This window comes from Electrona antarctica, assembly GCF_951216825.1.
Source record: "Electrona antarctica genome assembly, chromosome: 11".
Lineage (NCBI taxonomy): Eukaryota > Metazoa > Chordata > Actinopteri > Myctophiformes > Myctophidae > Electrona > Electrona antarctica.
Window position 1 is genome coordinate 5918116 of NC_136792.1, and position 25622 is coordinate 5943737.

General features: G+C 40.2%; 3 protein-coding genes and 4 long non-coding RNA genes across 7 annotated transcripts; all 7 read right to left on the reverse strand.

Moving 5' to 3' along the window:
- Positions 1-1476: 1476 nt before the first annotated feature.
- LOC306931960 lies at positions 1477-2925 on the reverse strand. Its single transcript, XR_013791090.1, has 2 exons — positions 2641-2925; positions 1477-1980 (listed from the first exon to the last, which is right to left on the reverse strand). It is a non-coding gene; the product is annotated as an uncharacterized lncRNA (long non-coding RNA).
- Positions 2926-4631: 1706 nt separating this feature from the next.
- On the reverse strand, positions 4632-6442 carry LOC306932628. The gene is made up of 5 exons (XR_013791135.1): positions 6315-6442; positions 5732-5830; positions 5473-5595; positions 4939-4978; positions 4632-4762 (listed from the first exon to the last, which is right to left on the reverse strand). It is a non-coding gene; the product is annotated as an uncharacterized lncRNA (long non-coding RNA).
- A 302-nt stretch (positions 6443-6744) lies between these two features.
- On the reverse strand, positions 6745-9540 carry LOC306933011 (intestinal mucin-like protein; the record flags this gene model as incomplete). The annotated part of the gene is made up of 6 exons (XM_079514981.1): positions 6745-6860; positions 7087-7258; positions 7433-7464; positions 7663-7778; positions 9251-9323; positions 9447-9540. 6 exons carry the CDS (start codon positions 9538-9540, stop codon positions 6745-6747), a joined length of 603 nt encoding a protein of 200 aa, XP_079371107.1.
- Positions 9541-9740: 200 nt separating this feature from the next.
- Positions 9741-20092, reverse strand: LOC306933012 (uncharacterized protein; the record flags this gene model as incomplete). Its single annotated transcript, XM_079514982.1, has 8 exons — positions 9741-9925; positions 10228-10411; positions 10991-11015; positions 11718-12406; positions 12776-13459; positions 13787-14503; positions 14984-15780; positions 20074-20092. 8 exons carry the CDS (start codon positions 20090-20092, stop codon positions 9741-9743), a joined length of 3300 nt encoding a protein of 1099 aa, XP_079371108.1.
- A 60-nt stretch (positions 20093-20152) lies between these two features.
- LOC306932548 lies at positions 20153-20936 on the reverse strand. The gene is made up of 3 exons (XR_013791126.1): positions 20892-20936; positions 20370-20413; positions 20153-20214 (listed from the first exon to the last, which is right to left on the reverse strand). It is a non-coding gene; the product is annotated as an uncharacterized lncRNA (long non-coding RNA).
- Positions 20937-21009: 73 nt separating this feature from the next.
- LOC306932545 lies at positions 21010-21674 on the reverse strand. Its single transcript, XR_013791123.1, has 3 exons — positions 21543-21674; positions 21288-21416; positions 21010-21051 (listed from the first exon to the last, which is right to left on the reverse strand). It is a non-coding gene; the product is annotated as an uncharacterized lncRNA (long non-coding RNA).
- A 317-nt stretch (positions 21675-21991) lies between these two features.
- LOC306933013 (mucin-2-like) lies at positions 21992-25402 on the reverse strand (the record flags this gene model as incomplete). The annotated part of the gene is made up of 6 exons (XM_079514983.1): positions 21992-22002; positions 22185-22323; positions 24608-24787; positions 24877-24984; positions 25076-25214; positions 25320-25402. The coding sequence occupies 6 exons, from the start codon at positions 25400-25402 to the stop codon at positions 21992-21994; spliced, it is 660 nt and encodes a 219-aa protein (XP_079371109.1).
- Between the last annotated feature and the right edge of the window lie 220 nt (positions 25403-25622).

Consider the following 25622-nt stretch of genomic DNA (forward strand, 5'->3'; position numbering starts at 1 on the left):
GTTTGCTACAATCGAGGTTCAAATCTTCAGGTCTACACATAGAAGGCTTATTGGGCGATACGATGTGCACTGCGTGGGGTCTTTGTTCTCTTTATGTATAACACTTATTATAGTGTCTGCCCATGATCCCGGCGGATCACCCTCCGTCAGGGCATAGTTGTATACTCTACCAAGGATTGGTGTTAATTCGTTAATAAATATCTTATAGTATTCTCCTGGGAAGCCATCGACCCCTGGGGATTTGTTGTTTTTAAGTTTAAGAATACTGTCTTTAATCTCTATATCCGTGATCGGACACGTCATCATTTCTGCCTCTTCTGTTGTGAGTCTAGTCAGATGTATTGAATTGAAATTTTCTGTAATAAGTGGCAAATGCCTCGCTAATTTCCTTTGGTTGAGTTACTAGCTGGTTGTTATTTGGGCATAGTATCTTGTGGACCATTCTATTTGATTGGGCTTTACGTAGTTGAAAGGCCAATAGTCTACTCGCTCTATTGCCCCATTCATAATATTCCCTATTTGCAACTAGTGGGATCCTCCTGCTGGTCCTAAACAAGGAAATGTCGCATCACGACTTTGCTTATTCCTTCTAAATCTCTGGATATAAAACATAGCTAACTCGTCCAATCTCTTAGTAACATCAATATTGTTCTTCTAAAATAGTTAGTTTGTGCCTATAAGTATTAAGATTATAACGATCGCTTTTGTCTTTGCTGACAGGCACTCAAAAGGAACTCAAATGAGATGTTAACGTCCTGTAAGTACACTTAGAAATAAAACTAATTTTTACGTCATTACAAGTGGCTCTTATTTTGATGAGGACGTTTCTGCACAGGAAGTCTGTTTCAGTAGTAAACAAGCTACGATGGATGAGCTGTCAAAGTGCTAGTGCCACGTCGCCACGGCTAGTGGGATCCTCCTGCTGCTCTTATACTGTTGCTTTTTGAACTTGTACTTACACTGTTGCATTTCTGAGTTTAAACCTATTTGAATTCATATGGTTTTCACTTACTTAGACTGTTGCATTTCTGTATTTTGTGCCAAAGTTCTCAGCCCTAGCGGTCGCTTTATTAAGGCGTATTACTGGTGTAACATATTGTAACATCCACTCTAACTGTTGTCATTCTGTAATGTTGCCTGTGATTTGTGCTGATGTCATAACTATAGGTTTATCTTGCTACTACATTTTGTTCTGCAATAGGGATCTTTGTATTTATTTGTTTAGTGTTTTGTGATGTTTTGCATTATAATGATACTTTTCCCCTTTACTTAAAGCACAAATGGAAAAAACATTTATAGTGAGTTGTAATGCATTATAAGATAATCATTAATACATTATCAATTCAAATGTATTTCAATTATTAATGTGTTTCAATAAGACATGGACAAAATTAACCATTCATTAATTTTAGGCCTATTTCCACATCTAATTAGACCCACAGTTATAAGCCAAGAACCACAAATAGAACGTCCAGACATGCTTGAGAATTTTAATTGATTGCTTCAGATTGACAAATCACTGTTCAAATCAATCAAATAATTAAAGCTATAAGATTAGTTACAATACAAATTAGGATAGAATGTAAAATTATCTCTTTTAGATCAATGAAGATAATAATTGATAATGAATTGGGACCCGTCTACATCATGATGACATTGTTTCCGACTGTTGATGGTTGATGGTTTTGGTTGTTTCAATTGACAGGTAGACATATTGACTGGAATAACAAATCACTGTCCCATGTAGTCTGTCATGGCTTTGTGAAAAGTCCAGGCTACATTTCAGAGCAAACAAGTTTATCCTAGCCCGAAATTAAATCCTCACACTTGAGGTCACGACAACCACACTTTTCAATGACAGTGTAAGAGTACATCTCTGTCGTGCCATCAGCACATTTCAACTCTACTTCCTTCGTGCTGGTGGCCATCTCCTGACAACAGGTGCATTTGTGCATTAAGCCATTTGTCTTTGTTGAATACCTTTAGAGAGAGGAGAAGAACAGCGTTAGTGGTAGAGTTGCTGGAAATGAAGCCGTTAATCAACAAATACAAATATTGGACTTCAATTACTAATATAATATGTATTGTAGAAAGCACCTTCTTAATGAAATAAATAATATAACAAATACATAACTGTGTTCTGTAACAAACATGCTTTTAGGAGCATATCCGTACACACACGTAAAAGCACACAAATTGTCCCACTGCTCACTCAAATGTATAACCTTTTATGTTTGTGCATATGCTCATTTTTGTCATGCAGGTATCATCAGGAGAGATGCTTTGCACCATATTTAGTTACTAGGGGATATCTATCAACAGTCTGTTTACATCAATTCAAATGTATTATATGAAGGAAAGACAGACTGAGGAGTATTCTGAATGTTGATGGGCAGTTCAGTTTTGATTTCCTTCTCTGTCAAGACTCCAAACTACTATTGCATAGTTGGTGATTTTATGAATCAATAACAAATATTGTAGACATGGTTTCATTTGTTGGCATATTTTGCCAGGGGAAAATGCAGACAATGTTGTCTTGAGAAGAATTTCAAATAATGTATGTATATATGTATTTTGTATGTATTTTGAACTCCCATGAAACCCCAATCCCAAATCCTATAGAATAGATGGAAATCTTACATTGAGTATGTTGGACAGCTACCACCGCAGGATGTCATTTCAACTGGAACTGTTGATCTGCATTCAACAATTTGAGTTTCAGGACCAACTGGTACAGTTTTAGTTTCAGTGGAAGCGCTGAAGCGACCTGTAGGTTCAGTGACAGCTTGTGTGCTGGTGAAACCAATGAGCGGCCTTGTGACAGTGACAGCTCCAGTTTTTTCGGATCCGACAGACTGAGTTGTAGGTGCAGGGACAGTTTTAGTTCCTTCGGGACCAACGGGCTCAGCTGTAGTTACAGCGGCAGTTTTAGCTCCTTTGGGACCTATGGTCTGAGCTGTCTGTACAACTACAGGGACAGTTTTAGTTCCTTCGGGACCGATGGGCTCAGATGTAGTTACAGCGGAAGTTTTAGTTCCTTCGGGACCTACAGACTGAGATGTCGGTACAGAGACAGTTTTAGTCCCTTCGGGACTGATGGGCTGACCTGGAGTTACAGCGGAAGTTTTAGTTCCTTCGGGACCTACGGACTGAGCTGTCGGTACAGGGACAGTTTTAGTTCCTTCGGGACCGATGGGCTGACCTGTAGTTACAGCGGAAGTTTTAGTTCCTTCGGGACCGATGGGTTGACCTGGGGTTACAGCGGAAGTTTTAGTTCCTTCGGGACCGATGGGTTGACCTGGAGTCACAGCGGCAGTTTTAGTTCCTTCGGGACCTACGGACTGAGTTGTAGGTACAGGGACAGTTTTAGTTCCTTCGGGACCGATGGGCTCAGCTGTAGTTACAGCGGCAGTTTTAGTTCCTTCGGGACCGATGGGCTGAGCTGTCGGTACAGAGACAGTTTTAGTTCCTCCGGGACCGATGGGCTGACCTGGAGTTACAGCGGAAGTTTTAGTTCCTTCGGGACCTACGGACTGAGTTGTAGGTACAGGGACAGTTTTAGTTCCTTCGGGACCGATGGGCTCAGCTGTAGTTACAGCGGCAGTTTTAGTTTCTTCGGGACCGATGGGCTGACCTGGAGTTACAGCGGAAGTTTTAGTTCCTTCGGGACCGATGGGCTTACCTGGAGTTACAGCGGCAGTTTTAGTTCCTTCGGGACCAATGGGCTCAGCTGTAGTTACAGCGGCAGTTTTAGTTCCTTCGGGACCTACGGACTGAGCTGTAGGTACAGAGACAGTTTTAGTTCCTTCGGGACCAATGGGCTCAGCTGTAGTTACAGCGGCAGTTTTAGTTCCTTCGGGACCTACGGACTGAGCGGTCGGTATAGGGACAGTTTTAGTTCCTTCGGGACCGATGGGCTGACCTGGAGTCACAGCGGCAGTTTTAGTTCCTTCGGGACCTACGGACTGAGCTGTAGGTACAGAGACAGTTTTAGTTCCTTCAGGACCGATGGGCTGAGCTGTAGTTACAGCGGCAGTTTTAGTTCCTTCGGGACCTACGGACTGAGCTGTCGGTACAGGGACAGTTTTAGTTCCTCCGGGACCGATGGGCTGACCTGTAGTTACAGCGGCAGTTTTAGTTCCTTCGGGACCTACGGACTGAGTTGTCGGTACAGAGACAGTTTTAGTTCCTCCGGGACCGATGGGCTTAGCTGTAGTTACAGCGGCAGTTTTAGTTCCTTCGGGACCTACGGACTGAGTGGTCGGTACAGAGACAGTTTTAGTTCCTTCAGGACCGATGGGCTGAGCTGTAGTTACAGCGGCAGTTTTAGTTCCTTCGGGACCTACGGACTGAGCTGTCGGTACAGAGACAGTTTTAGTTCCTTCAGGACCGATGGGCTGAGCTGTAGTTACAGCGGCAGTTTTAGTTCCTTCGGGACCTACGGACTGAGCTGTAGGTACAGAGACAGTTTTAGTTCCTTCAGGACCGATGGGCTGAGCTGTAGTTACAGCGGCAGTTTTAGTTCCTTCGGGACCTACGGACTGAGCTGTCGGTACAGGGACAGTTTTAGTTCCTTCGGGACCGATGACCCGAGTTGTAGGTACAGCGATAGTTGTAGTTTCTTTGGAACCGATGAACTGACTTGTAGGAACAGTGACAGTTTGAGTTTCACTGGAACTGCTGGGTCGACTTGTAGGTCGTTCCTTTTTAACCTCCACGATGGTTGTTTCGTTCGTATGTACACAGTTGTGACGCTTGGTACCTGGTTTGCACATACAAGGTAATATTTATCAAAGAGAAAGAATACAATAACTGATAACAGTCTCTTACATTTACAAGTCTATGCATACACATTACAAAGCCACAGTTATTAGAAACATTTTAGCCTACTATAAACCAGTTAAAAAAACAGCATAACAAATGTTAATGAATTCTTACATGTTTTGCAACAGCCTTTCTTGTCCAATTTTTCTGTCCCCTGTAATACAAATTGTATACATATTGAAATCATCAGATAAAACGCCATGTTACTATTGGTTACTGACTACAGCTTCTTACTACTGCAAGCAATGAAGACTTCAATCTTGCAGATGAAAGATCAATGTTCCTGAAAAGCCTGAGCGTTCACAAATACAAAATTCCTTTATTATAAAACGTTATGAAGCTAGTATCCAGATATAGGCTACTCACTGGAAGGCAGTTGTTATGAAGCTAGTATCCAGATATAGGCTACTCACTGGAAGGCAGTTGTTATGAAGCTAGTATCCAGATATAGGCTACTCACTGGAAGGCAGTTGTTATGAAGCTAGTATCCAGATATAGGCTACTCACTGGAAGGCAGTTGTTATGAAGCTAGTATCCAGATATAGGCTACTCACTGGAAGGCAGTTGTTATGAAGCTAGTATCCAGATATAGGCTACTCACTGGAAGGCAGTTGTTATGAAGCTAGTATCCAGATATAGGCTACTCACTGGAAGGCAGTTGCTGGGATCATATTCAGCACATTCAGTTTTCTGTTCAAGGACTGTGAGTTGGTCTGCGACGCATTCATACTTTGTACAGTTGTCGTTTGGTGGAGACCAGGTTTGTGAAGGCTGAGAGGATGCAATTAATTACATTTTAAAAGACATGATATGGTTTGATGATGGAACATAAAACACATTTCCAACAACAACCTGTTGGAAACTAGTGAAAACTAAGTGTTTTCAAATGGTTTTCTATTGAACTCACCTCAATAACATAAGATGTGTTGTCTGGTAGAAGAACAATGCAGCTGGTCTTTTTGCACGTTCCACAACATTGTCCTGTCACATTTTCATACTTGAAGCCCTGTTTGAAAAACAGCACATGTTATATTTTAGGGATCAACAATCAATGAAATTATTAAGAAGATGAATATGATGCCTTTTAATATACTTAATATATCTGTTGTATCTCCTGACAGCATTCAGTACATGTATTGCTGCTGACATCATCAACAATATTCAAATCAAATTAAATTATATTGATCCTGTCATTTTATGGTTGTTAAGCTGTTAACAGTTGATACAGTTCCAAACACAACCATGCATTATTATAAGAATAAATATGGTTTCACAAGCAGTCTGACATGACCAATTCTGCACATGATCACATACAGATGATAGCTAAGATACAGAGATTCAGTGCATAGTTATGTGTGAAAGAGGTGTGATTTATAGCCTTGATAAAAGCAAAAGCAATTAAAGATTGCTTTTTTGATTAAAAGAAATAGTGATTTGAAAAATCCCAATCCAATACTGAGCAGAAGGTTATTAATGTCATGCACATTTACCTGGGAACAGTTGGTGTCACATGTTATAGGTTCACACTCGATAACATTCAGAGATGTGATGTTATCCGTTTTTTCACTACAATTGCATTTCTTGCAAATGTCTTGGGATGGGATGGATACACCTGGCTGTGACAGAATGGAAAGCTCATTACCTTTGTCTGACAGATATTTAAATGTATCAAAATACAGTTATTCCAATGAGCATTGTCTGTAGGTTGTTTGTATTGCAAATGTTTGATTAGGAATGTTCACAAATCGACATCACGGCTTACCTTGTATTCAGTGTCATTGTAGACACAAACTTTTTTGGGTTCTGGAGAAGAAGCATAATGTTGTATATTTCAAATGAATTCAAACACTCACATTCCCGACATAATCATCATCAAAGTCCATATCAATGAAAATAACAATACAGAATCAGAATACAGAATCAATAAAATAACTTACTACATGAGTCACAACATTTGTCGGGTAAGTCTTCTACGGTCATTTCAAACCCTGTTGCACACTTTTGTGTGCGATTTGAACACTTTGTTTTATCACACTCTGTGGGTGAAGGAAGTTCATGTATATATGATTACCATCAAAGTAGAACATTGTAGCACATCAGGAATATTTTCATCATGTGGGCTTTTATAGAATTCAAATTTGTTATTTTGGAAATACTGTGACTTTAGTATTGTATACTCTGTGGGTTACATTAACACCACGACTCTGGAAAGGATTGTCTAATTTAATTATATTATTTTATGCTGGCATACAAACAACTCACCACATTTTAATACTGGACAGCAGTCTTTGGTTTCGTTGACCAGCACCTCTCCATCTTTGTCACATCTAGGAGGAGATGGTTGGGTTGCACAAGCCACTGGCTCACACTCAACACTCATTGAGGTTTCATCACAAGTACACTGCTTACAATCACTCCTCCATGTGTCACCCACCTTGATCAGAAACAATGTTAGTACCAACAGAAGATCTAACAAAACCTAGGCTGTCAACATACACCATTACTGTCTGTCTGTCTGTCTGTCTGTCTGTCTGTCTGTCTACTACTACTAAACTATTAAACAATGGCAGCAATATTTAAACAGAGGTAAAAATCACATAACATCTACCTCTTTAGGATTGCCGTCCGGACCGGTACAACCTGATAGAATACAAAGGTTAGATTCATCTCATTGAGAAAACAACACTAATAATAATAATAATAAGGGTAATAATAATAATAATAACCAGTAAGGCGCTTCTCGCCCTTAGGCGTACATTCAATAGTTAACTACGCAATAATAATAATAATAATAATAATTTCAAGAACATATCCTATTTTGTAAATATTTGGACTTACAGCTGGAAACACAGGCATTCGACTTTGAACTGAACAAGACAGTTCCTTCAGGGCAGAAACATCCTTCATGAGACGCAGAAATTTGTGTCTTGTTCGCCACATTCTTTTCATTGTATCTAAGAAGAAGAAGAAATACATGACAGAAAGATGATACAAACATCAGGAGATCACTTAATGTTGTGTACAGCAGAGAATAAAAACTACTAATGTAATATCACCAAGTCTCACACTGATGAAGGCTGGATAGCCGAAACGTTTGTCCGTAATTGTTCAAAGTTGAAATAAACTATTTGAACTGCAGTCTTGGAGTGTGCGACCCACTACCGTTATTTTGATATCACCAAGTCTGACATCTGCCACTAGAGGGTGCTATCTCCCTTGGGTCTCTGCATTATTGTCTCCACCAGGCCGAAGGTATGTGGAGAGAGTATGTTTTGCACTCCGTCCGTACGTCCGTCCGTTACCAGCTAATCTCCGGCACCGTTGGCCCGATCCATGCCAAACTTTGCACACACACTCCCTAGATGCCAACGATGAACCTAATTTTCCTGAACGGCCTGTTATAGCGCCACCAGGAGGCCGACATTTGTATAACACATGTTTTGCTACTACTCAGAACACAGTACACAGTAGGCTATCTCTATGTCATGTGCTCACATTCCATATGTTGATCTGACCTGTAGACCCTGTAGACTCAAGACACGCTCCATATATGGCCAGTACAGAATTCATTCCATATGTTGATCTGACCCCCCATGCCAAAGTGCCAGTGCTCGCCCAGCAGTCTGCTGTCACCCAGGCGGATATGTTGATCTGACCCTCCATTCCAAAGCGCCAGCGTTCGCCCAGCAGTCTGCTGTCACCCAGGCGGATGTGTGCATGCGACCTCACCCTTTAAGGCAAGGTCGCTTCTCGCCCTCAGGCGTCTTACTGGTATAACTCAATAAATAAATTAGGCAGTGATATTAGGCTACGGCTACCTGATAAAATGGGCAGGTGGTTTGTTTATTTTCCCTGGGAATTCCAATACCATAAATAACACTGTAACCCAGAGGGGGTGGGAGTGACATCAGGACTATATAAGGGTTAAGATAACTGACAATGAAGGCGTGGCCCGTTCAGCAGGAGCTCATTAGCCTGGGCAGCATTCCTTTTGGGGTTTATGATCCGGTCGGGAGCGGATGATATCGCTACGTCATGTAGTAGTATTATTTTGTAGTCATCAGGCAGGAACAATCATCCGGAACTTCCTTTTCCCTCAAACCGATTTTTCTCAATAAAAGCTGCAGGCTACGAGAGCTTTTATTGTTATACTTCCGGTTTGAGGGAAAGGAAGTTCCAGATGATTGAGGAACATGACGTAGCGAGATAATCCGCTGTGTTACGGCAATTTTGTAACACAGACCAGGCTTTCCTCCGAGGTGGAAAGCCTGGTGACCCGAGGTTAGGAGCTCATATAGATAGCTATAGTGCTTCATAACACTGAACCCCGTTCAAATCCAAGGTGCATTACTGCATGTCATCCCTGTATATTTGCCTTTAAAATGCTAAATAAATAAATCTTAAAAAGAATGACTACAACAGGTACCTTCCATTACATGTTGCTTGTGGAGAGGTTGGACCACACGCCTTGTAGATCTGGCCCTTGGGGCATTTAGATTCTGAAACAAGAAGAAGCAGATTAAGAATCAAGCTGATACAGACAGTTAGTCTGATTATTATTATTAACAACTCTGAACATGTATTATGACTTTATGAGACACAAACAAACAAAACCTTCATACCACACATTCCAAATGTAAGATGCCTCCAGTCAAGACAGATGTTGTTTTCTGCACATTCTTCAGCGTACGCCTCCATACTACTGCAGGTCCTCATGATCAATTCCTTGTAACAATCCTCCTGACAGGCGCCATAGAATGGTGTTGGTGAAACGACTTGATGGCAGTCCTTAAAAACCCTGCATGTGCAAATAAAGTACACTTGTGTTAGTGTGTGACGTAGATTACACAGATACGATTTTGCATGATGATTGATTCCTTCTTACGGGCCCATGATGACTTTACAGACGTTAGTCTTCATGCATTCAACTGGGCGTTCAGTGGTGCCGAAACGTGTGGTGCCTGCAGTGGTCGATTGTGTTTGACCTGCAGTGGTCGATTGTTGCGTTTGGCCTGTGGTCGATTGTTGTGTTGGGCCTGTGCGCCCTGAGGTCGATTGTTGCGTTGTGCCAGCAGGGGTCGATTGGGGCGGTAGGGTGGTGCTGGGGGTTGGGGTTGTAGGAGTTGGCTTTTCACAATAAGTATTTGTCGCATTGGCAGTGATGTTATCTCTGACATGCCATTTATAAGCCATTTCAGTACAGTCAGTAATGATCTGACCATCGGGTAATCTGCATTCATTGGTTTTGTCGTTGTCACATGTGCCTGTCAGGACAGTTCATGTGGAGAGAGGGAAACACAGAGAGAACAGATGTTTATGTGTTTACCAGTAATATAACATTTATCACATGACATGACCCCCTCACTGTTCCTCAACGCAAATGTAATTCAAGCGGTATCTCACCACACTGTCCCTCTGTGTTGTTGTGGAAAAGGGAGTTTGGCAGTCTGATGCTATACCGAAGTCCTTTGAACTTCACAACGCCTTCAATATCTGGGATTTTCACCAGCATCTCAATTCCAGTACTTGTTATGATGAGGTCATCATTAGAGAAGGTTGGGATTACACGCTTGCCATTGACAATTACCTGGGGGAAAAAGTTAATTGAAATTTAGTAGTTCATTGTCTATTTAGAGTAATTCCACAAGTATTTAGAGCAGCTCACCGTGATATTATTTACCTTGTTCTCAGTCGCCTCTCCACTCTTTTGTGTGAGAATAATTTCATGCAGTTTGTAGCGTACGATCAAGGAGCGGTCACATGTAACATTTTCATAACAATTCTCATTTTGAATAAGAACAGTCAGATTGTATTTTGTAACGATTTCTTTAAATAAAACATATGTGCAATTTTCTTGGAAGTTGTAAGATTGTCCATCAAATGTAATATGATGACGATCTCCCCAGCCATCGCAGACACCTGGATGGATAATAACATAAAGCATTAAAGGTCACATTGAAGCAGAACATATCGTTTATTGGTAGATTTAGGATAAAATCTAGTATTGATATGAACTTACATTGACATTCATGGTGAAAACAACAGCCATCATCATCATCATAGACCTTGACTGGTGGAAGTCCATTTGAACATGTGGGTTTTGGTGTATCTATACATGTCTTAAATGCTGTAATTACTTTTCCAGATGAACATTCTTCTATTTTACAGCCTGATTCCCTGGTTTGTCCATTCTAATCAAGGAGAGTAAAGAAAAACATTCAAAACCACAAAATCAGTACTAAATGAATGGTGTTCATTCAACTCTAATATAGTTTTTGTTCCACATTTGCATGAACGTGCTTGAATACCTTTAATGGTGGCTCTAGGTAATAACAATCCACAGATGGAGTGGTTACTACAGGAGTGGTGATCTTTGTTGTGGTTGTGGTTGTAGACTGGCATGGTCTACTGTGTTTTGTAATGTTACCCGTACACGCATTGGGATCACATTCAGCAAAGTAACACCAGCCATCACCATCAGTTGCATTATAGATAATAGCTCCTATTATGGGAGAAGGAAAAAAACATTAATTCTTACACTATGCTGATTTAAAACATATGTGAAATAAAGCCATGGGTGCCAATGGCTACAGGAACATTTTTACGTACCCTGAACAAATTCCTGGTTCTCGAATTTGCATTTACATGTTATCACTCTTTCTGTGGTCGGTTTAACTGTGGTACTTGGTTTTTCTGTGATTACGGGTTTTTCTGTGGTTGTCGTAGTTGTAGGTTTTCCTGTGGTAGTTGTTTCTGTTGGAGGCTTTTCTGTGATTGTGGTAGTTGTTTCTGTTGGAGGTTTTTCTGTGATTGTGGTAGTTGTTTCTGTTGGAGGTTTTTCTGTGATTGTGGTAGTTGTAGGTTTTCCTGTGGTAGTTGTTTCTGTTGGAGGCTTTTCTGTGATTGTGGTAGTTGTTTCTGTTGGAGGTTTTTCTGTGATTGTGGTAGTTGTTTCTGTTGGAGGCTTTTCTGTGATTGTGGTAGTTGTAGGTTTTCCTGTGGTAGTTGTTTCTGTTGGAGGCTTTTCTGTGATTGTGGTAGTTGTTTCTGTTGGAGGTTTTTCTGTGATTGTGGTAGTTGTAGGTTTTCCTGTGGTAGTTGTTTCTGTTGGAGGCTTTTCTGTGATTGTGGTAGTTGTTTCTGTTGGAGGTTTTTCTGTGATTGTTGTAGTTGTTTCTGTTGGAGGTTTTTCTGTGATTGTGGTAGTTGTAGGTTTTCCTGTGGTAGTTGTTTCTGTTGGAGGCTTTTCTGTGATTGTGGTAGTTGTAGGTTTTCCTGTGGTAGTTGTTTCTGTTGGAGGCTTTTCTGTGATTGTGGTAGTTGTTTCTGTTGGAGGTTTTTCTGTGATTGTGGTAGTTGTAGGTTTTCCTGTGGTAGTTGTTTCTGTTGGAGGCTTTTCTGTGATTGTGGTAGTTGTTTCTGTTGGAGGTTTTTCTGTGATTGTGGTAGTTGTAGGTTTTCCTGTGGTAGTTGTTTCTGTTGGAGGTTTTTCTGTGATTGTGGTAGTTGTAGGTTTTCCTGTGGTAGTTGTTTCTGTTGGAGGCTTTTCTGTGATTGTGGTAGTTGTTTCTGTTGGAGGTTTTTCTGTGATTGTGGTAGTTGTAGGTTTTCCTGTGGTAGTTGTTTCTGTTGGAGGCTTTTCTGTGATTGTGGTAGTTGTAGGTTTTCCTGTGGTAGTTGTTTCTGTTGGAGGCTTTTCTGTGATTGTGGTAGTTGTTTCTGTTGGAGGTTTTTCTGTGATTGCGGTAGTTGTAGGTTTTCCTGTGGTAGTTGTTTCTGTTGGAGGTTTTTCTGTGATTGTGGTAGTTGTAGGTTTTCCTGTGGTAGTTGTTTCTGTTGGAGGCTTTTCTGTGATTGTGGTAGTTGTAGGTTTTCCTGTGGTAGTTGTTTCTGTTGGAGGCTTTTCTGTGATTGTGGTAGTTGTTTCTGTTGGAGGTTTTTCTGTGATTGTGGTAGTTGTAGGTTTTCCTGTGGTAGTTGTTTCTGTTGGAGGCTTTTCTGTGATTGTGGTAGTTGTTTCTGTTGGAGGTTTTTCTGTGATTGTGGTAGTTGTTTCTGTTGGAGGCTTTTCTGTGATTGTGGTAGTTGTTTCTGTTGGAGGTTTTTCTGTGATTGTGGTAGTTGTTTCTGTTGGAGGTTTTTCTGTGATTGTGGTAGTTGTAGGTTTTCCTGTGGTTGTTGTTTCTGTTGGAGGCTTTTCTGTGATTGTGGTAGTTGTTTCTGTTGGAGGTTTTTCTGTGATTGTGGTAGTTGTAGGTTTTCCTGTGGTAGTTGTTTCTGTTGGAGGCTTTTCTGTGATTGTGGTAGTTGTTTCTGTTGGAGGTTTTTCTGTGATTGTGGTAGTTGTTTCTGTTGGAGGTTTTTCTGTGATTGTGGTAGTTGTAGGTTTTCCTGTGGTAGTTGTTTCTGTTGGAGGCTTTTCTGTGATTGTGGTAGTTGTTTCTGTTGGAGGTTTTTCTGTGATTGTGGTAGTTGTAGGTTTTCCTGTGGTAGTTGTTTCTGTTGGAGGCTTTTCTGTGATTGTGGTAGTTGTTTCTGTTGGAGGTTTTTCTGTGATTGTGGTAGTTGTTTCTGTTGGAGGCTTTTCTGTGATTGTGGTAGTTGTTTCTGTTGGAGGTTTTTCTGTGATTGTGGTAGTTGTTTCTGTTGGAGGTTTTTCTGTGATTGTGGTAGTTGTAGGTTTTCCTGTGGTAGTTGTTTCTGTTGGAGGCTTTTCTGTGATTGTGGTAGTTGTAGGTTTTCCTGTGGTAGTTGTTTCTGTTGGAGGCTTTTCTGTGATTGTGGTAGTTGTTTCTGTTGGAGGTTTTTCTGTGATTGTGGTAGTTGTAGGTTTTCCTGTGGTAGTTGTTTCTGTTAGAGGCTTTTCTGTGATTGTGGTAGTTGTAGGTTTTCCTGTGGTAGTTGTTTCTTTTGGAGGCTTTTCTGTGATTGTGGTAGTTGTAGGTTTTCCTGCGGTAGTTGTTTCTGTTGGAGGCTTTTCTGTGATTGTGGTAGTTGTTTCTGTTGGAGGTTTTTCTGTGATTGTGGTAGTTGTGGGTTTTCCTGTGGTAGTTGTTTCTGTTGGAGGCTTTTCTGTGATTGTGGTAGTTGTTTCTGTTGGAGGTTTTTCTGTGATTGTGGTAGTTGTTTCTGTTGGAGGCTTTTCTGTGATTGTGGTAGTTGTTTCTGTTGGAGGTTTTTCTGTGATTGTGGTAGTTGTTTCTGTTGGAGGTTTTTCTGTGATTGTGGTAGTTGTAGGTTTTCCTGTGGTAGTTGTTTCTGTTGGAGGCTTTTCTGTGATTGTGGTAGTTGTAGGTTTTCCTGTGGTAGTTGTTTCTGTTGTAGGCTTTTCTGTGATTGTGGTAGTTGTTTCTGTTGGAGGTTTTTCTGTGATTGTGGTAGTTGTAGGTTTTCCTGTGGTAGTTGTTTCTGTTGGAGGTTTTTCTGTGATTGTGGTAGTTGTTTCTGTTGGCGGTTTTTCTGTGATTGTGGTAGTTGTAGGTTTTCCTGTGGTAGTTATTTCTGTTGGAGGCTTTTCTGTGATTGTGGTAGTTGTAGGTTTTCCTGTGGTAGTTGTTTCTGTTGGAGGTTTTTCTGTGATTGTGGTAGTTGTTTCTGTTGGAGGTTTTTCTGTGATTGTGGTAGTTGTAGGTTTTCCTGTGGTAGTTGTTTCTGTTGGAGGCTTTTCTGTGATTGTGGTAGTTGTAGGTTTTCCTGTGGTAGTTGTTTCTGTTGGAGGCTTTTTTGTAGTTGTAGGTTGTCCTGTGGTAGTTGTTTCTGTTGGAGGCTTTTCTGTGATTGTGGTAGTTGTTTCTGTTGGAGGTTTTTCTGTGATTGTGGTAGTTGTAGGTGTTCCTGTGGTAGTTGTTTCTGTTGGAGGCTTTTCTGTGATTGTGGTAGTTGTTTCTGTTGGAGGTTTTCCTGTGATTTTGGTAGTTGTAGGTTTTCCTGTGGTAGTTGTTTCTGTTGGAGGCTTTTCTGTGATTGTGGTAGTTGTAGGTTTTCCTGTGGTAGTTGTTTCTGTTGGAGGCTTTTCTGTGATTGTGGTAGTTGTTTCTGTTGGAGGTTTTTCTGTGATTGTGGTAGTTGTAGGTTTTCCTGTGGTAGTTGTTTCTGTTGGAGGCTTTTCTGTGATTGTGGTAGTTGTTTCTGTTGGAGGTTTTTCTGTGAGTGTGGTAGTTGTTTCTGTTGGAGGCTTTTCTGTGATTGTGGTAGTTGTTTCTGTTGGAGGCTTTTCTGTGATTGTGGTAGTTGTTTCTGTTGGAGGTTTTTCGGTGATTGTGGTAGTTGTAGGTTTTCCTGTGGTAGTTGTTTCTGTTGGAGGCTTTTCTGTGATTGTGGTAGTTGTAGGTTTTCCTGTGGTAGTTGTTTCTGTTGGAGGTTTTTCTGTGATTGTGGTAGTTGTTTCTGTTGGAGGTTTTTCTGTGATTGTGGTAGTTGTAGGTTTTCCTGTGGTAGTTGTTTCTGTTGGAGGTTTTTCTGTGATTGTGGTAGTTGTAGGTTTTCCTGTGGTAGTTGTTTCTGTTGGAGGCTTTTTTGTAGTTGTAGGTTTTCCTGTGGTAGTTGTTTCTGTTGGAGGCTTTTCTGTGATTGTGGTAGTTGTTTCTGTTGGAGGTTTTTCTGTGATTGTGGTAGTTGTAGGTTTTCCTGTGGTAGTTGTTTCTGTTGGAGGCTTTTCTGTGATTGTGGTAGTTGTTTCTGTTGGAGGCTTTTCTGTGATTTTGGTAGTTGTAGGTTTTCCTGTGGTAGTTGTTTCTGTTGGAGGCTTTTCTGTGATTGTGGTAGTTGTAGGTTTTCCTGTGGTAGTTGTTTCTGTTGGAGGTTTTTCTGTGATTGTGGTAGTTGTAGGTTTTCCTGTGGTAGTTGTTTCTGTTGGAGGCTTTTCTGTGATTGTGGTAGTTGTTTCTGTTGGAGGTTTTTCTGTGATTTTGGTAGTTGTAGGTTTTCCTGTGGTAGTTGTTTCTGTTGGAGGCTTTTCTGTGATTGTGGTAGTTGTAGGTTTTCCTGTGGTAGTTGTTTCTGTTGGAGGCTTTTCTGTGATTGTGGTAGTTGTAGGTTTTCCTGTGGTAGTTGTTTCTGTTGGAGGTTTTTCTGTGATTGTGGTAGTTGTTTCTGTTGGAGGCTTTTCTGTGATTGTGGTAGTTGTAGGTTTTCCTGTGGTAGTTGTTTCTGTTGGAGGCTTTTCTGTGATTGTGGTAGTTGTAGGTTTTCCTGTGGTAGTTGTTTCTGTTGGAGGCTTTTTTGTAGTTGTAGGTTTTCCTGTGGTAGTTGTTTCTGTTGGAGGCTTTTCTGTGATTGTGGTAGTTGTTTCTGTTGGAGGTTTTTCTGTGATTGTGGTAGTTGTAGGTTTTCCTGTGGTAGTTGTTTCTGTTGGAGGCTTTTCTGTGATTGTGGTAGTTGTTTCTGTTGGAGGTTTTTCTGTGATTTTGGTAGTTGTAGGTTTTCCTGTGGTAGTTGTTTCTGTTGGAGGCTTTTCTGTGATTGTGGTAGTTGTAGGTTTTCCTGTGGTAGTTGTTTCTGTTGGAGGCTTTTCTGTGATTGTGGTAGTTGTAGGTTTTCCTGTGGTAGTTGTTTCTGTTGGAGGCTTTTCTGTGATTGTGGTAGTTGTTTCTGTTGGAGGTTTTTCTGTGATTGTGGTAGTTGTAGGTTTTCCTGTGGTAGTTGTTTCTGTTGGAGGCTTTTCTGTGATTGTGGTAGTTGTTTCTGTTGGAGGTTTTTCTGTGATTGTGGTAGTTGTTTCTGTTGGAGGCTTTTTTGTGATTGTGGTAGTTGTTTCTGTTGGAGGTTTTTCTGTGATTGTGGTAGTTGTTTCTGTTGGAGGTTTTTCTGTGATTGTGGTAGTTGTAGGTTTTCCTGTGGTAGTTGTTTCTGTTGGAGGCTTTTCTGTGATTGTGGTAGTTGTAGGTTTTCCCGTGGTAGTTGTTTCTGTTGGAGGCTTTTCTGTGATTGTGGTAGTTGTTTCTGTTGGAGGCTTTTCTGTGATTGTGGTAGTTGTAGGTTTTCCTGTGGTAGTTGTTTCTGTTGGAGGCTTTTCTGTGATTGTGGTAGTTGTTTCTGTTGGAGGCTTTTCTGTGATTGTGGTAGTTGTTTCTGTTGGAGGTTTTTCTGTGATTGTGGTAGTTGTAGGTTTTCCTGTGGTAGTTGTTTCTGTTGGAGGCTTTTCTGTGATTGTGGTAGTTGTTTCTGTTGGAGGTTTTTCTGTGATTGTGGTAGTTGTAGGTTTTCCTGTGGTAGTTGTTTCTGTTGGAGGCTTTTCTGTGATTGTGGTAGTTGTTTCTGTTGGAGGTTTTTCTGTGATTGTGGTAGTTGTAGGTTTTCCTGTGGTAGTTGTTTCTGTTGGAGGCTTTTCTGTGATTGTGGTAGTTGTTTCTGTTGGAGGTTTTTCTGTGATTGTGGTAGTTGTAGGTTTTCCTGTGGTAGTTGTTTCTGTTGGAGGCTTTTCTGTGATTGTGGTAGTTGTTTCTGTTGGAGGTTTTTCTGTGATTGTGGTAGTTGTAGGTTTTCCTGTGGTAGTTGTTTCTGTTGGAGGCTTTTCTGTGATTGTGGTAGTTGTAGGTTTTCCTGTGGTAGTTGTTTCTGTTGGAGGCTTTTCTGTGATTGTGGTAGTTGTTTCTGTTGGAGGTTTTTCTGTGATTGTGGTAGTTGTTTCTGTTGGAGGTTTTTCTGTGATCGTGGTAGTTGTAGGTTTTCCTGTGGTAGTTGTTTCTGTTGGAGGCTTTTCTGTGATTGTGGTAGTTGTTTCTGTTGGAGGTTTTTCTGTGATTGTGGTAGTTGTTTCTGTTGGAGGTTTTTCTGTGATTGTGGTAGTTGTAGGTTTTCCTGTGGTAGTTGTTTCTGTTGGAGGCTTTTCTGTGATTGTGGTAGTTGTAGGTTTTCCTGTGGTAGTTGTTTCTGTTGGAGGCTTTTCTGTGATTGTGGTAGTTGTTTCTGTTGGAGGTTTTTCTGTGATTGTGGTAGTTGTAGGTTTTCCTGTGGTAGTTTTTTCTGTTGGAGGCTTTTCTGTGATTGTGGTAGTTGTAGGTTTTCCTGTGGTAGTTGTTTCTGTTGGAGGCTTTTCTGTGATTGTGGTAGTTGTAGGTTTTCCTGTGGTAGTTGTTTCTGTTGGAGGCTTTTCTGTGATTGTGGTAGTTGTTTCTGTTGGAGGTTTTTCTGTGATTGTGGTAGTTGTAGGTTTTCCTGTGGTAGTTGTTTCTGTTGGAGGCTTTTCTGTGATTGTGGTAGTTGTTTCTGTTGGAGGTTTTTCTGTGATTGTGGTAGTTGTTTCTGTTGGAGGCTTTTCTGTGATTGTGGTAGTTGTTTCTGTTGGAGGTTTTTCTGTGATTGTGGTAGTTGTTTCTGTTGGAGGTTTTTCTGTGATTGTGGTAGTTGTAGGTTTTCCTGTGGTAGTTGTTTCTGTTGGAGGCTTTTCTGTGATGGTGGTAGTTGTAGGGTTTCCTGTGGTAGTTGTTTCTGTTGGAGGCTTTTTTGTAGTTGTAGGTTTTCCTGTGGTAGTTGTTTCTGTTGGAGGCTTTTTTGTAGTTGTAGGTTTTCCTGTGGTAGTTGTTTCTGTTGGAGGTTTTTCTGTGATTGTGGTAGTTGTTTCTGTTGGAGGTTTTTCTGTGATTGTGGTAGTTGTAGGTTTTCCTGTGGTAGTTGTTTCTGTTGGAGGCTTTTCTGTGATTGTGGTAGTTGTTTCTGTTGGAGGTTTTTCTGTGATTGTGGTAGTTGTTTCTGTTGGAGGCTTTTCTGTGATTGTGGTAGTTGTTTCTGTTGGAGGTTTTTCTGTGATTGTGGTAGTTGTTTCTGTTGGAGGTTTTTCTGTGATTGTGGTAGTTGTAGGTTTTCCTGTGGTAGTTGTTTCTGTTGGAGGCTTTTCTGTGATTGTGGTAGTTGTAGGTTTTCCTGTGGTAGTTGTTTCTGTTGGAGGCTTTTCTGTGATTGTGGTAGTTGTTTCTGCTGGAGGCTTTTCTGTGATTGTGGTAGTTGTAGGTTTTCCTGTGGTAGTTGTTTCTGTTGGAGGCTTTTCTGTGATTGTGGTAGTTGTTTCTGTTGGAGGTTTTTCTGTGATTGTGGTAGTTGTTTCTGTTGGAGGTTTTTCTGTGATTGTGGTAGTTGTTTCTGTTGGAGGTTTTTCTGTGATTGTGGTAGTTGTAGGTTTCCCTGTGGTAGTTGTTTCTGTTGGAGGCTTTTCTGTGATTGTGGTAGTTGTTTCTGTTGGAGGTTTTTCTGTGATTGTGGTAGTTGTAGGTTTTCCTGTGGTAGTTGTTTCTGTTGGAGGCTTTTCTGTGATTGTGGTAGTTGTAGGTTTTCCTGTGGTAGTTGTTTCTGTTGGAGGCTTTTCTGTGATTGTGGTAGTTGTAGGTTTTCCTGTGGTAGTTGTTTCTGTTGGAGGCTTTTCTGTGATTGTGGTAGTTGTTTCTGTTGGAGGTTTTTCTGTGATTGTGGTAGTTGTAGGTTTTCCTGTGGTAGTTGTTTCTGTTGGAGGCTTTTCTGTGATTGTGGTAGTTGTTTCTGTTGGAGGTTTTTTTGTGATTGTGGTAGTTGTTTCTGTTGGAGGCCTTTCTGTGATTGTGGTAGTTGTTTCTGTTGGAGGTTTTTCTGTGATTGTGGTAGTTGTTTCTGTTGGAGGTTTTTCTGTGATTGTGGTAGTTGTAGGTTTTCCTGTGGTAGTTGTTTCTGTTGGAGGCTTTTCTGTGATTGTGGTAGTTGTTTCTGTTGGAGGTTTTTCTGTGATTGTGGTAGTTGTTTCTGTTGGAGGTTTTTCTGTGATTGTGGTAGTTGTAGGTTTTCCTGTGGTAGTTGTTTCTGTTGGAGGCTTTTCTGTGATTGTGGTAGTTGTAGGTTTTCCTGTGGTAGTTGTTTCTGTTGGAGGCTTTTCTGTGATTGTGGTAGTTGTTTCTGTTGGAGGTTTTTCTGTGATTGTGGTAGTTGTTTCTGTTGGAGGCTTTTCTGTGATTGTGGTAGTTGTTTCTGTTGGAGGTTTTTCTGTGATTGTGGTAGTTGTTTCTGTTGGAGGTTTTTCTGTGATTGTGGTAGTTGTAGGTTTTCCTGTGGTAGTTGTTTCTGTTGGAGGCTTTTCTGTGATTGTGGTAGTTGTAGGTTTTCCTGTGGTAGTTGTTTCTGTTGGAGGCTTTTCTGTGATTGTGGTAGTTGTTTCTGTTGGAGGTTTTTCTGTGGTGGGTTTTTCCGTGGTTGTGGTTGGCTTAGTAGTAGTAGCTTGAATAGTGGTGGTACTAAAGATAAAGGGTGTAGTAGTTGGGGCACGTGTAGTTGTTGGTGTAGTTGTAGTACTTGTAACACATGGCTTCATGACCCTTGTAATGTTTCCATTCTTTCCGCAGGTTGCAGTGATACAAGTATCATATCCATCATGTGTGTCGTAGATTGTTGCTCCATATTCATATTTTTTCCCCTTGTACAAACAATAGCAGGCTGGAATAGAAACAGACACACACACACACACACACACACACACACACACACACACACACACACACACACACACACGTTATTGATACAGTCATGTTTATAGTAAATATGTTTAAAGTCATAATATTACATTATAAATATATCAGACTAATAGTTACCCTTGACATCATAGGTGCAGATCGCTTTTGTGGATTCACAAGAACTTCAAACATAGAGATTAAGAGAAGTTTAGTTCATGAATATTTAATACGACATTACAATTTGACATCACATTCATAAGATAACAAATTGTATTCATAATAGTCTTCTCTTTTAAAGCACACATGTCAAGAGGAGTGTTATTGTTTTAGAACATTTACCGTAGCAGTGGACAGTTTCAATTTAATTTGTTCTTTTGTATTAATTTGGAGATTTGAATAATTAAACACATTTCGGGTTTTCATGTTCTCAGCTCATTTGCCTAATGTATGGAGCACAGAGTCAGCTGAGGAATGAAAATACATGTATCCCAATTTCATACATTGGATTTTATGCATAGAATCTGCACAATTTGAATCCCTCACTTTGGTTGATTTATTCCCATTTGGGGAGTTTTGGCACACACAATACACATTCCACCGTTCTCTCACTGTATGTGTAGTTAATTGAATCTTTCTACAGAATTACATCTACATAAATACCATTTGTGGCAGTTCTGGACTGAAGGGATGTCTGAAGGAATATCCTCTCCTTCCTCATAATGCTTCCCATCAACATAACAGCCACACTGCTTCATCTGCACACATTCCATAGTAGATTCTTCCAGATAAGGTCGTTCCGGAGGGCATCGTGGGTAGCACCCTATATTAACATTATTCCGTGGAGACCATAGAACAATACAGAATGGATATGAGTTAACAAACTTGAGCCGTGAAACAGGACTTCTACTTATTGTCCTCATTTGTATTGCAATTTGCTTTAAACTACGACTTTTCTGCCTGCTATGCTTGAATTCTCCTTTTTATCGAGGAAGTACGATAACATTTAGTTTTATGTTATCGTACTTCCTCTGTTTTCCATAAATGTATACATCATACCTTCCAGAGCTGGTATCGGATTGGTGCATAATCCTGAAGGATTTGTGCATGTCTTCATACATGGTTTACCACAGGGTTCGTAGTGCCATTCACATTCTCCAGATGGGTTGTAATAATCACAGAACAGAGCTGTGTAGGACAGAGACAAGACAACAGCAAACACCCTCTCTGTTAGGGTCAGTGTATCACAATACAACAGAATGACAATGACAGATGCTTTATGTGTTTTCATTTGTTAGAAGGACAAAGACTCACGGCAGACTTTGGGAGTTCTCCACCTCACGCACACTCCAGCTATGTTACAGGCAGCAGCGTAAGCTGCCACCGCTGTGCAGAAACACTCACAGTCACCCCCAGAGTTACAGGCACAGGAGTCCTTCACACACGCTTCATAATAGTTTTTGGGATCCACCTTTTTCCAGAGAAGACATTTCATTATTGCAATTACGATTTGCTAGTGAATACAGCAAGAAATAAACATAGATTTGTTATTCACTAGTATGAACTAGTAGTAACACGATTAAAGTTTGGGGTTTTAAATGCAGATCTCATCCTTTTGATGATGTATGACCACAAGACTGCCCTCGATAACCTAAATTAACTTAAATATTTTGTTGCATAATTATATTAGGGGCATTATAATAATTCTGCAACATTTTGTTTAAGTTGATAAATATGGTGTTTTGGTAGAATTATAAATAAAGTTAACTAATTACTACACAAAAAACACGTACATACGTATGTACGTGCATGCATGCATGTGTACGTGCGTGCGTGCATGTGTGTGACAAGCTACCTTCAAGTGACAGGCTTTGAATACATCAGTGTTGATAATGCTGCAGTGCTTCACAGCCCAGGCCTGTCTGTAGGAGTAGACAGCACAAGGACCTTTCTCACTTTCCTTGTCAGGACAACTAGGAGAAACTTTCCAGCTGTTTCCAAACTCAAGAGCTTTCGCCACCACTTCCTGGTTCCTGGCTGTGAAGTCATTCCTTGCATTCCCATCATAGTTCCCACACAGACCACACACTTTTCCCTGGAGGACAGATAATATGTTGATTATGGAAAATAAAAACAGTTAGCTCCAGATAGTCAGAAATTGAACCTTTGAAGAAATTGAAGCATTCAAACAGAAAGGAGTTCATTTTCCAAATTCTGAAGCAAAAACCATTATAGATTAAATTGTATATCTTGATTACATGTGTATATTGTTTAATAATTCTGCAGCACCAGATATAATAAATACTGAGATACTGAATGTTTCCTATCTGCCACTTCCAGTCAGTTTAGACTTTGCGTGTGTGATGTGTTGTCTTGCCCATTGAATGAGTAATTCAAGCCTAGCTTAGGCCTAGAGTTTGTGTAACTGTCAGAGGGATATTGTTTTAAAGAATGGTCCTCAAATTATAGTGTTCAGTCTTAATATGGATTAAGTGTGTCTACTGTATGTAATACATGGCTTAAAATGATTAGTCCAGGGCTTGTGGAGATCTATGAACATGCATCTATGAATGTGCTTTGTATTAATGGTCATTTTAGGTGGTTTGAAAATATGGACACAGATTTAGGACTAACAGGACGCTGAAAATGTCCACAAATGGTTCAAACACTAAACTGCTTTCCACTGTGTTGTCATGGAAGATAAACCCTTAAAGTTGTTAATGTAACACTAGTTTACAGGGTGTTGTTTAAATGTTTTAAACTGTACTTTCAAGGAGAGAAAAAGATCAGCATTGTCTTATATTGCTTATTAACAGATTAAACAGATTAAACTGAATCCAAACCCATTAGTGGCAAGACTTGTAGCAACAATTCAAGTATTAATAGCTGTCCCACTTTTATGTCACCCTACTGTTTTGGTGGGACATCCCTTCATAATATTGTTAACACATGTTAGTTTAAGGCAAGCCTTAGTTCTAATGTTATGATGTCCGCTATGTTAGTTCTATATTATTATGGCAAGCCTTAGTTCTAATGTTATGATGTCGGCTATGTAACAAGATGCATCATGTTAGTTCTATATTCTGTTATTAACAAGATGCATCATGTTAGTTCTATTGCTTTTTCTGCTGTGAACCAGATTTACGCATATTATACATCTACAGTACGTATGTTTATGGGTGGATGTATAGATTTTTGAGATAGCAGATAGATGATAGTATACAAGTAAGACGAGCGAACGCAGCTCGTAAATTGCAATAACAATTAGAATAAATTACATAGTTTTTTAAGGGGTTTTTTAAGTTCTCTTTTTTTATTATTATTATTATTTTTCTAAGTTAAGTTTTTTTTGTAAGTTATTTTTGTAGTGTGTGTATGTGTGCGTGTGTATGTGTGTGTGTTTTTCTTTTTTAAGTTTTATTTAAAAAATAATTTTAAGTTCTTTTTTTAGTGTGTGTATGTGTGCGTGCGTATGTGTGTGTTGTTTTTTTGTTAAGTTTTATTTAAGTTTTTATTTAAGTTTTTTTTTTAGTTTTCTTTTGTACGTTTTTTCTTTTTAAGTTTTTTTTTTAAGTTAAGTTTTTTTTAAGTTAAGTTTTGTGTGTGTGTGTGTGTGTGTGTGTGTGTGTGTGTGTGTGTGTGTGGGAGTGTGTGTGTGTGTGTGTGTGTGTGTGTGTGTTTTGTGTGTGATACAGCTGCGCCCTCTGGTGGTGGGCGGGTGTTGTTACAGCGTGACACACACAGACACACAGACATGTTCTGCTAGGTCTCATAGTTAGTGCTCACTGCGTTCGCAACTATAGATGGATGGATAGATGGAATAAAACAATATTTCTAATTAATTAACGTGCTAAGGTACTTCAGATAGATAGATAGATAGATAGATAGATAGATAGATAGATAGATAGATAGATAGATAGATAGATAGATAGATAGATAGATAGATAGATAGGTCATCTTTTGCAGCTATTTGTTATTAAATGGAAGGGGTCCAATGGAAGAGTTCAATTGCGTTAAAATACGAACTAATAACTATTAAAACGAATACACGTTAAAAACGGAAGCTTGTGTAATGTATAATGGTGCGGCAAGTCGTGCGGGAAGTACTGGGAGCTGATGGTAGGTGTGGCGCACTAGCGCTCCCCCTCAGTAATCCACCTCCCAGGGGTATATCACATTGACTCCTGTTACTGGCTGATACCGACAATAAGCCATTCCCGACCCACTTCCTACTTCTCTGTTAGTTAAAACGTTAAAGTGTCCTTGCCCTTTAACAACATTTATGTTCTATAATATTATTAGTTACTATAGATACTAAGTGTTAGTTCTATCGTTAACTAGATGTACGTTCTATTACGTACGTTCTATTGTTGACTCACCTTGTATGTAGAGCTGAGTTTGATCATCAGACCTGTCTTCTTGTCCCAGATGAGAGTCAGTCCCTGTTTTGCCTCAACGACCAAATAAATGCCCATAGTGTGGACCTTATAGGAGACCTCCTGGCTTTTACTTTGTTTGATAACTTTGACTCTTTCCTCACTCAGTTCAATTTCATTGTCCTGAAATAACAAAGAGCATAGCATATTGACTTGTAATGGCCAACACAGTACAGTAAATATGTGTGTTTTTTTGTAACTGTGCTTTGTACCCCTAAGAAGAGCTTGATCAAGATGGAGCAGGTCTGGTAAGCAGGCCCACATGGGACACTCTCAGTCAGAACCCTGAAGGTGCCGTCGGTGTTGCCGCCGCAGTAATCCTGTAAGATGCTGGCATTAGCATTCTGACTGAATTCACATCAAAACACTGAAATAACAGAGAGAGACCAAATAGAAACCTCTCTATTGTACCTGAGCAAAGACATATCCACAGCCACCATGAAAAGAGAACCTCTTGGCATCAAAAGTGGCATAATGACCCTCTCCATAGATACTGCAGGTCCCTTCACATTGCTTTGTGGTGCATTTCCATGTTTTCCCAGAGCACGTGCTATAATGACCATAACAGAAAGGTTTAAATCTAGAACAGATTCTGAATAACACACAAAGACATACTTCAGAGCATGAAAGTCCTTTACCAGGTGTTACAGTCCACCTTGACCGTCTGTCCAGGCTCATAGGTGACCCCACCATACGAACAGGGACACTGGTTGTCTTTGATACATCCCCCTTTACCATCGGACAGCAAGCCGCCAGGACACACACAGCCTGACACGCAATCAGAGCTCACCTACAAAACACATCAAGTTCAGTTCATTGTAAACACCACCTTTATCTACAACAAGCTCAAGTCAGCATTGCATTGACATTTGACAACATATTATTTTAGATATAGTAAAGGACCAAAATAAATTTACACATTCAGTGTCGGCAGACTGACAGCTCTTCTGGCATTCTG